The sequence below is a fragment of the Poecilia reticulata genome, chromosome 12 (assembly GCF_904066995.2).
Source record: "Poecilia reticulata chromosome 12, P_reticulata-male-v2, whole genome shotgun sequence".
Classification (NCBI taxonomy): Eukaryota; Metazoa; Chordata; class Actinopteri; order Cyprinodontiformes; family Poeciliidae; genus Poecilia; species Poecilia reticulata.
In genome coordinates, this window is record NC_088841.1 from 16,814,063 (window position 1) to 16,824,707 (window position 10,645).

General features: G+C 39.6%; 1 protein-coding gene across 5 annotated transcripts in view; it reads left to right on the forward strand.

Annotated features, from left to right (window-relative positions):
- Positions 1-10,087, forward strand: part of rai14 (retinoic acid induced 14) — a 37,491-nt gene extending 27,404 nt beyond the window's left edge. For 2 of the 5 annotated variants that reach the window (XM_081613535.1, XM_081613536.1), the window contains 13 exons: positions 65-249; positions 748-788; positions 1,230-1,316; positions 1,608-1,697; positions 2,227-2,352; positions 2,883-2,978; positions 5,149-5,844; positions 5,997-6,481; positions 6,906-7,074; positions 7,166-7,333; positions 7,576-7,734; positions 7,837-7,902; positions 8,326-10,087. In XM_081613535.1, coding sequence (XP_081469661.1) covers positions 65-249; positions 748-788; positions 1,230-1,316; positions 1,608-1,697; positions 2,227-2,352; positions 2,883-2,978; positions 5,149-5,844; positions 5,997-6,481; positions 6,906-7,074; positions 7,166-7,333; positions 7,576-7,734; positions 7,837-7,902; positions 8,326-8,412 — 2,455 coding nt within the window. In that variant the 3' untranslated portion in view covers positions 8,413-10,087. The remainder of the gene's footprint in view (positions 1-64; positions 250-747; positions 789-1,229; positions 1,317-1,607; positions 1,698-2,226; positions 2,353-2,882; positions 2,979-5,148; positions 5,845-5,996; positions 6,482-6,905; positions 7,075-7,165; positions 7,334-7,575; positions 7,735-7,836; positions 7,903-8,325) is intronic. The other 3 variants (XM_017308019.2, XM_081613537.1, XM_008424058.3) reach the window with 3 other exon arrangements.
- Positions 10,088-10,645: the final 558 nt, after the last annotated feature.

Here is a 10,645-nt window from a genome sequence, read left to right on the forward strand (position 1 = left end):
GCACATAGCCGGATGTTTTCATTTGTACTTCCGTGCTTTGATACGAGGCCTGTCCATGTTGTAGGACTGCTTTGATGCTCGCGGCTGAATCCAACGCGGTGGCTGCGGTGGAGGTTTTGGCTCAGAAAGGAGCAGACCTGTCCACTGTGGATTCAGAGGGCCGTGATGTTGTACACTATACGAAGATGTCGGGCAGCTCTGAAGCCCAGACTGGCCTCTTGGCTGCTCTGAACAGACATCCACTTTTGGGTAAGACGTGAGAACAAAAACGACTATTCACAGAAAAATACACAGGCAGTGTAAATTTATACAGTATTTCAACTTAAATGTTTAAAGTAACCTGGCCTAATTGGTATTTTACTTTCAATGACTGTTCTTGAAATAAAACCAAAAGTTAGGCTTCAAGCTTTTCCATGGATCAGGAAACTACTCTCAGATTTTTGCTAAGGATTCAACACCATAGCAACACTGCCATCTACTGTTATACTGTGGTTACTGTTAGTGTTTCTAGTATGCTTTATTGAAGCGTTTGCTTCAACTTTCAGCTCTGGATGCCAAAACTCTGAAATTTGTGACTCCAGACCCTGGTTATGCAAATAAGCATTTTTGATAAGCCAAATATACCTGGGCATAATGTCGAGAAAAACATTCTCACCTGTAGAGGATCTCACTGTCCTGGGCTTTGTGACGTCTCTACATGCTGCACTTTCTGCTCCTGTTTTCAAAATGCTCATTTGTTGTTTCTACTGACTCCCCTGACAGATTCCAAGTCTCCAAGAAGTCCTCAGGTAAAATATCTGTGACGTTTAACGTCTGCTCAGCTACTAAAATATTTGAACGTGCATAGATTATCAAGTACAAGTGATAATCTGCTTGCTCTAACCTACCGCTAAACACTTCGGTGCTACGCTGATGATTTACATAAGAAACAATGACATTCCTACATATATAAATGGAATTTTATAGCCTCCAGAATTGTGTGATTATACTATATAGAGAGCTCAAAATATTTACATCTGCATAATAAATCTATATAATACGTAAGTTTCACTTTCTGAAATGATTGACGAATAAATTTCTCTGGCAAAAAATGCGCCACCTCCTGATTTTTCAGAATAAAACTTAAAACGTGTTTGACCATTCTTCTACTAACCAGCACTGAATCCCACCTCTGATTTTTCTTTCTCCTTTTTGTCGATATCTGTCTGATTCTCCTACTGGCTTCTTAGCATGATCAGGTAGCTAAGCTAAGTGATGAGCGGATCACAACTCCCAAAAAACGAAAAGCACCTCCACCTCCTAATAGTCCACTGCAGGTAAATGCATGCCTGTCTGTGCATGTCTGAAGTGAATTAATAAGAGGAATAATGAATTACAGCCATTGATTTGTGTTGTTGTTTGCTGTTCTGTCCCCCTTTCTGTTTTCTCAAAGCGATCTGGCTTGGTGTTGTTTTATTTGTGTTGCTACTGACCATCAGATCAGAAAAACTAGTTATTAATGAAGACAATTAATTCTCAGCCACGCTTAGAGCTTCTCTAAAACTCAGATGGTTTTATACAAATAGGAAAAAATGAATCCTAAATGTCCGCATTTGATCGTCCTTCAGAGTTCTGGACCCTCCTCTCCCTCTGCTGTTACTCCTAGCAGCACTCCTGCTCCCAACAAAGGTGACACTCCAAAGAGATTTAACTACAAGGTAGGACGAAACTGAAAAGGTTGTGTTGAGAACTTTCTGTGTTTTACTTTATTGTTGCAATGCCATCAAAGTTATTTGTACTGCTTGAGCTTTTCAGTATTATTTCAGTCTCTTTGATTAGAATTTTATATAAAAAATCAACACAAAGTATCTCATATCTGTGAAGCAGGAGGAAATTAACTAATGCTGTAGTTTTCTTTACATATAATAATCTTAAAATGTAGAGTGCATTTTTTATTAAACAGTAAGTTTTATGCCTAGAGTCAAATGAACACTGCTTACTAAGCAGGCAGATTTTATCTAGATTAATTTCTGTTAAAGGAGTTAATGAACACCTCTTTTCCAAAAGTTAGCTACAAAAATGTGCTACTTTGTGTTTGTCTTTTGCATGAAATCCTAATAGATTGCATTAAAGTTTCTCACTATAATGTGATTGTAGTGGAGGGTCAGCCTCCAGAGGTTTTTCCACTTGTCTGTTCCCCTTCTTTGCCACAACCCTTCACTTCTGTCTCCTCCCCTCATCGCAAAGGAGGACGAGTTTTCAGGATTACCACTGAAAGAGGTCGAGAAGCTCCATGAAGAGAGAAACATGTTGCTGGAGACGATCGAAGACCTGAAGCAGACGGTGGAGACGGTGACCGTTCCTCAACTGGAGGTGAGGGTGATAATGATTAACAGTCGGACCGTGTGGGGCTTGTTGACTTTGCTTCTGGGCAGCTTTAAAACCAGGTGGGTGAATGAGACTAGAAGAGCTAAACAAAGAATGACATCATTGCGGCTGCAATAACACACAGTGCAGAGAGCTACAAACACACACTGACTGTTTATTAAACCATACACTTGGCAGCTATACCTCTTAACTCTCTCTAACCGGATCAAGAGTTTTCATTGAGTTTAAAGAATATTTTGACATTATTCACCACATCAAAAGACTTTTTGACATAAACTGTTTTAAAGATAACCTTCAAAAAACAATCTTAGTTAATTAGTTTAGTTATTTCTGTTTTATTTGTAGTTCTTTTTCTAAGTTTAGTACGTTTCCGAATCATCTGCCGTCTTAAAAGGAGGTCTGAGCTAAGCTTACAACATGTCACAACTTGTGTTGTTTTCCTGACGATACCTGGAGGTCCCTAATGCTACCTTTATGTGTCTCTTTGGCATGTGAATATATGTGTTTGTTGGCAGGTCGAGCACACGGCGTCTGCAGCTCTGGTTTCTGCTCTGCAAGCCAGGATTACTGCTCTTACTTTGGAAAACCAGGAGCTTGCAAACAAACTGAAGGTTTGAGTGTCTTTGTTGTTTACTTCCATGTTTAAGTGGTAAAGCCTGAATAGATTCAGCAAATTTACTCAGTTTTAGAGTGTATGATTAACGTTACTGTATTTGAGGACGTACGTAGATGGAGAAAAGAAAGCAACCAAGCAAATTGGTCAGGATTTTCCAAACTAGCCCTAAAAAGGAATTTTGTAGCACGAAAGATTTGATTGTTAAAATCCCAATAGGTTGTTTAAAAATTCTTGAATCCACCAAAAGCAATGTAATGGAAAAGCTCTGTAAGTTTTGATTTTATGGAGCCAAAATATCTTTAAGGTACAATAGAACTTTGTTGGTAATACATTTAAATTGAAAGGGAAAATTTGATAACTTTTGATGGCTTTAAGAGAGACACATTTCCTGGATTATTCTCTGAAGAACTTTAATAGCAGCATTGTGAAATAACTAGAATATCTTCTGTCGTTTTTTGTTAACTGCCCAACTTGCTACTTAATTATGTATGTTTCTCAAACCTTTCTAGTTTGGAAAAAAAAATTATAACAGTGAAGAGAAAGGAAAATTATACAAGACTTTCAACATTGTTGACAAAGCCGAATATTCAAAAAGCAGGTTGTGCATTTTTATTGATCTTTCCCAGTTTAATACAGTTTAGAACCACTAAACTCTACACTGTTATGTTTCCCAAATCTTAGCAAATGAATTAGACGTACACTGTCTGTTAACGTCAATTTGCAAGACTTGCCACAGATTCTCAATTACATTCAGGTCTAGACTTTGTTTAGACCAAAATGCTTTGATTGAATCTAAGACATTACATTGTAGTTTTGGCTATATGTCAAGCTTCTCTGGCACTAACAGGTTTTCCTACAGTATTTCTATTTATCAAGGAGATGTGCAGTGTTGGTCACACAGAGAGTCCAGTAAAGGCCCAAGGGTAAACTTAATAGATGTCCTGTTGACAGATTCTCCTCAAGAGTTATCTTAGGCCGTTTGGTTGCTTCTTATTAACGCTCTCTTTGTCTGCTTAGTCACTTTAGATAGGTGGCCATGTTTAGGCTTGCAATAATCTTTCCTGTGTTGGATGGTGAACTGAACACATTTCTGGCAGATGTTCAAAGCTTTGGATATTGTAACCTAAACCATAAACTGAGCCACATTATGCTGGATGTGTGGCGTTTGTTCATGATTCTGTTTGTTCGCTGATGTTCCCTAGCAAACCCCCCATAGCTTTCACTGAACATCTCTATTGTTTCTGAGATTACATTAAGGGGAATTTCACCTCCTAGAACACGATTCCCAGCCTGATGAGCGACAAGAGCTGATTACAAAATCTCCTCTGCAGATGTATTATTTTCCTTCCACTTCACAATTCGGTGATACTCTGAAGTTTGGTTGTGGAAAAGCTGTGGGAAACGGTTCAGAAGGGATAAACGGTAAAATGTTGCAGATCTGCATAGCTACTGAAATCTAAAAGAAAAAAATGCTTTCCAGAGAAGCTGCACAGTTTGATTTGTGTGTTTCTGAGGCACCAAGGCAAAAGTAAGCAACCTCTGTGTTGTCCAAGTTTAGAGAAAGAGAAACTTAGTGAGCTATTATTTTGACCTTCTGGATAAATACAGTAGTGTCATCTGCATAGCGAATGAGTTCTCAATTTTGACTGAAGCTCCTCAGGTGATGTTTGGATAAACGGTGACCTGAGTGATTTGAAGGATATTTTTAAAGAAATTTGAAATTATGTTCATTAAAAATACTTTTAAAACCCCCCCACCATATTTGCCAGTAGTCTTTTTGGGATGGGTTATGAAAGACACAGTAATGGTTTACATGAGCCTATTGTTGCTTCAGCAAATCAGGTTTCACTACCGTCTTTAAAACTTTACATGATATGTAATGTATTCATTTAATAATGCCATAATGTATTAGCATTTATTAAAGTTTATTTTTTATTTTTACTTTTTTCAATTTTATTTGACAAGATGATATGAATCAAAAATTTTCTGCTTAAAGTTTAACAGTTTTGGTTGTACAAAATAAATAAGTAAGCTAAAGCAAATACAATTATTAACTTTCCTTTTCAATCTATTATAATAACTTATTTGTTTGGTTTTTTTACCCCAAAGAGATTAGGATAAATAATAATCATAAATTTTTACTCTCATGTCCTCTCAACACACAGAGACTTCCGTCCCTACCAGGAAATGAGCTGAACGAGGACAGTCGTCCGAACAGCATGGCCTCCATCTCCTCCTTCCATTCCACACAGGACGAGTTTCATTCACGGGCACAAGTGGCCTCTACGACCCAGGTGGAAGGGGGAGAGCATCCCGTTAAACTACAGGAAGAGGGGGGTGAAGGCGGGAGCAAGGAGGAAGTCAGGATTTTGAAACAAGCACTTGAAGGCCTTCAAATAAAGCTGCTCGAAACCAAGAAGGAGTACTGCTTGCTTCAGGCTCGATTGAACTCCGACAGACAGAGACAAAGAGGCGAGGATGGAAGCGTTGGAGAGAAAATAAGGGAGGAAGAGTTGATGGAAAGTTTAGCAGAGCTGCAGGCGAAACTGACAGACACTCAAGAGAGATACCATCAAGCTCTGGAGGAAGTGGAGGATCTGAAAGCACAGATGGGAAGGGGAGAAGAAGAGTTCACAGGGAAACTGGAGGCCGAGAAACTGGAACATGAGATGAAACAACTGAAGGTGCGGCTCGTCCAGCTGGAGTCAGAAAAAGACGAAACGGCTCAGCGAATCAGACCGATGGAAGAAGCGCTGCAGAGGACGGAGGAGGAGAGGCGGACGGCAAAGGAGAAAGAACAGAGGACGGCGCAGATCGAAGAGCTTTACAAGGAGGCACAAGAGGAAGTCAGAATGCTCCAGGTAAAAACAAGATCCAGCCATTTCAACAAAGTATATAAAAAAACAGATCAAATGTCTTATTTTAGCTTTTGAATGTCATTTTTGTTTTTTCTTCAAATTACATAAACCGTGCCATTATCTCAGTTTGCAATCTCTTAATTGCTGTTGCATAGGAGGCCCTGAAGGGAACGGTCCCCGTTGAAGCCGCAGCCAAAGACTTTGAGGAGATGAAAGCTGATTTAAATGAGGTCATTGCTGGGCAGCAGCAGCGCTTGCTGGAGCTGTCACACTCCTACAGCGAAACCAAAAGCCAGCTGGTTGCCGCTCAGAAAGAACTGGCCGAAGCCCGAGCCGAGAAACCCTCAGCCTCAGCCTCGGCCGCCTCTTCAGAGCAACAAGTCCAGATGCTGAGCAGTAAAGTGGAGGAGCTGCAGACATTGCTCGCCGAGACTGAGAGGAAGCTTTCTGCCGCTCAAGAGGACATTGCGCGCCTGACACAGGAGGCCGAGGCTCAGACACAGAGCTCTGTGACCCTTACTGACCACACACAGGTCGTGTCGTCTCTGGGAAATGCCATCAAGGAGCTGGAAAGTGACTTGGAAACCCTCAGAGAGCAGCTGCATCAAAAGACGACACAAGTGGAGGCTTTTCAAAAGAGGTACGGAGAGAAACTTAAGAAAAAAAAAGAGGGGGATAGAAAATGTTTTTAACTGCTGTGCGTCACACTAACCAGTTAGTTATTTTGAAGGAGACCAGCTCGGCTGAAACATTAGGCTTCATCAAGTATTGCTCGGCCTTTTACTTATGTGTGCAGATTTATTTCTTATGTTTCCGCATTTAAACATTTTGGTCAGGTACCCAATCTTGTGCATTTTTGAGTCGTTCAATTGTCAATATTCAATCAAAAATAGTTTCTTGATTGTGTTATAAAATGGCACTACCGTATGTGCCTGAAAAATACATCAGACCCCCCCTTTTAGATGCTCTTCCAAAACAAATTTTTTAATTTTTACGCACAACCTACCAACTGCAGAAGCACACATGAAACCTAACTAATTTTCTTGTATGCCTGCGTCACACAGGCTGAATGCAGAGCAACACGTCACCTCGGAGGACGCAGTTCCCCGTCTGGAACACGAGACCATGCGGGAGCAGCTGGAGGGTGAGGTGAACCATCTGACACAGCTCCTTCAGGCAGCCTTAAGGAAGCAGGATGAGATGGCTCTGGAGGCGGCGGATGCGTGGCAGAAGGCAGGAGGAACAGAAACGAAGACGTCCGCATGAGAGCATCTCCTGATGTAACTTCTCACGTCGAACGTGTCCCCTTTCTTCCATCCTTTAGGCGCGAGATAATCGTGCAGAGCGGGAAGCTCTGCAGGAGCTCTTGATGTCACGGGAGAAAGAGAACCAGACTCTGACCTCCAAACTCGCTGAGGCGCAGGATGCTGTGTGTCAACTCAAGCAGCTGGTAGAAAATCACGTGGCGTCGGAAAGAGAAAAGAACAAGAGGGTGAGTGATTATCTGTTTGTCTGAACCGTCTGCTGCAGAAAACCAGTTCAAAGGAAGCTTAATCAGAAACCATAAAAGTAAGAATTAACGACTGGAAGTTCCTGTTACCTGTTATCTCAAAGTGCTAGATTTCCTTTAGCTGCATATGGAGGTAAACAAATCTCCATCAGAACACTTTTTAGCTTCTTTGTTGCTTTATAGTGTTTGTTGTTATGTGAATCTCTGCTTTCTTCCGTCTTCAGATAGACGACTTGTCTCGTGAAGTAGGCAAACTAAAGGAAGCCCTGAACAGCCTGTCACAGCTCTCCTACACGTCCTGCTCCCCGTCCAAGAGGCAACAGCAAAACCAGCAGATGGAGACGCTTCAGCAGCAACTAAAGCAGCTTCAGTACCAGCTAGCCGTAAGATTCGTTTTAAGTTATGCGTAACAACTCACTGTCGATGCTAATATTTGTTCCTGTGGCGTATCTGGACTAAGTTTGTACCTTGTGTTGCCTTTAAAGGAATCAAAGAAGCAGCATGATGAAATAGTGTCGGTCTACAGGATGCATCTTCTCTATGCGGTTCAGGTAAATCAGTTAATATTTTTAATTTTTACCTATTTCACCCAGTGCAATGCCTGCAATGTATCAAATAAGTTTTCATAAATCTGGATTATTCGATGTCCATTAAACAACGTGGACATTTCTGGCATAATGTGGAATTTGATTGAAATATTGAAATGTGTTTGTGTGTGGAAATTATTCAGCTACTTAGCTTACTTATATCCATGCTATTTTGTTCATTTAATTAGTTAGGTTAAAAGCATTGAGAAATTTAAACCTGGAATTTTTGATATGAAAACCTGGATATTTGTGGTGACGGTTCGACCTCAACAGGTTGTTGAGCTGCAGCATTGTAGAAAAAGTCACATAATTCTTTGGAGTCTTGATAATCCAAAACTTTAAAAGAAGTTAACCAGTTAATAACTGAGCTTGCATCGTCTCCCTCAGGGTCAGATGGACGAGGACGTCCAGAAAGCTTTGAAGCAGATACTGAAGATGTGCAAGGTGCCAAGTCAAGTCAAGGAGGCCTGCTAAGAGTCGGCCGGGAGTCTCCACAAAAGCACATTTATTTTTAGACTGAAAACACATTGTGCCTGTGTATAAACCCAGAGTATTTGCTTATAAGGAGTCGGTTTACAAGTACGTGTTTATTGCCTTTGCTAAGGTCATTTTGAACCTTTAAAACCCTCTGCTCTACATGCATGAAAGTGCTGTCTGTTAATGGATGACTAGCCTGGGAAAGCCACATGGGAAAGGAAATCAGCCAGGTGTTAGTCTGTAAAGCAATTCAGTGTAAAAATAAAATATCCAACGATTTTTTCCCTGCGTTAATCTTGCAGTTGAAGCAAGCGTTGATGTTTATTCAGCCAGGTTCCCGCTTTGAGAAATATTTCTTTTGAATGCAGTTGTACACAATCCTGATAACACCAGGACTTTAAAGTTGTAGAATAAACTTTTAAAAAAATGGATGAGCCAGCACCCATATGCAGACCAGATCAAAGCAGGTGCAAATAGCAGCATTAAGGCTGTAAACACAGATGTGGAAGAAACACTTTGTAAACTGCTGTGTACAAACTGATCTTCAAACCTGCCAAATAAAAGCATGAATAAGGTTTTCCAACAGTAACAATAGACGCAGAAATGGTCTGTCTGTGCTAAAACCATCAAGTTGGGCATTTTAAACGTGTCTTCACTGTGACACAAACACAATGCTAGTGTAGAATCTGCCTCACTGACTTTTTTTTTTTTTTTTTTACTGTCAATAGTCCCAATTTTTTTTTATAAAATAGATTTTAAATCACTCATGCTTGTCCAAATTGCAGAAACAATTTACATTATTAGGCCTTCTGAACAATGAATGGAGCCATACTGAAAAGAGTGAAAATGAAATCTTTCTTTAAGAAAAAGCTGAATTCTTCCCTTAATAGTGACAAAAAAAAAATAAAAAACTTCCCGAGTTTTTCATGTGACTGAGAAGATTTCATTTGTGACAAAGTACTATTTGTTGTAGTTGTTTCTAAACTGTAGATCTTCCTTTTGTCATCCATATAATAGGCTTTAACTGTTGTAGAAAAGAAAAAAACATTTCACTTGTGACAAATACGTAACTGTGGATTCGATATTTATGTGTTTTTATCTCAGTTTAGTTTCCTTACAGTTTTGTCTTGTTTGCAGACTGGTTTTTTGTTTTTTTCTTGAAAAGCATTGGAAAGCATGTTGGCTGGAAATGATTGGCTGAGTTCTACCATGTGCCTGTAAATCATCAGACTTCTTTTTAACATCTCAATTATTTATTTACATTTACCCGACTTTTATTTTGTAGTTCCCTAGTTTGAGCCAGCGTTCGCCTGTAGGTACACGTTAAACTCACTGTTTTCATCCTGCCCTCCTTTGCCTTAGCACTGTTCTTAGTTGAGGCCACATTTCTACTGAAAAGCGTTTTGTCTGTTCGGCGTCCAATCAACACTAAAATGATTTTGTTTGGGTGAGTCCCTCAGGTAACCTTTTACACCTGACTGAGACGTTTGACAGATCTTATAGCTGAGGTTGTAGGAGACAAACTTCTTCGCTTTATGCCTCGGCTCACGTTTTGTACCGGCAAAGGGAAATCCGAGAAACTTTGTTGTTTGGTTTACTAACGGTTTGTTTTGTAGTGACAAGAAAAAAATTGTTTACCATCCACTTTATAAAATTTGAAAGATAAACCGTGTTATTTTCTGTGTGTGTTTGTATTTGCCACCTGTCATGGTTCCGATTAGTCAACTGATTCTTGTTCCTTTCTTAAAATATGTAACATTTTAAGAACATTTTGATATTTCCCTTACAGATTTGTTCTGTTCTTTAATTTTTGTCACTCTTAATTCTTTTGAAAAAGAATTAAAAGTGCAAATTGTGAATTTTTCAAAAAAAATGTTTTATTTATTAAGTGGGAAAAAGCCATCCAGACCCACTAGCACCCCTGCACTAGGTCATGTGTGGAAAATAAATTCAATCCCCACCTATCTTCTTCATTTATTAGCTGTAAGTAGTCATAGCTACACCCATGAAGAACGTAAAGAAGGATAAATGTTAAAAAAAAGCATCACCCTGATATAAAGAAATATCAGAACAGGTGATTAACTTAAACATTCATCCTGAACTTAAATCTCGGCATTGTGATGCATTTTTTTGAAACGACATGGTAACAATTGGCTAAGAGCCAGCAAGGTGAAAGTACCCAGATATTTTACTCTGGTAAACAAAGCTCTACTTCAGCATATTTGTTTTA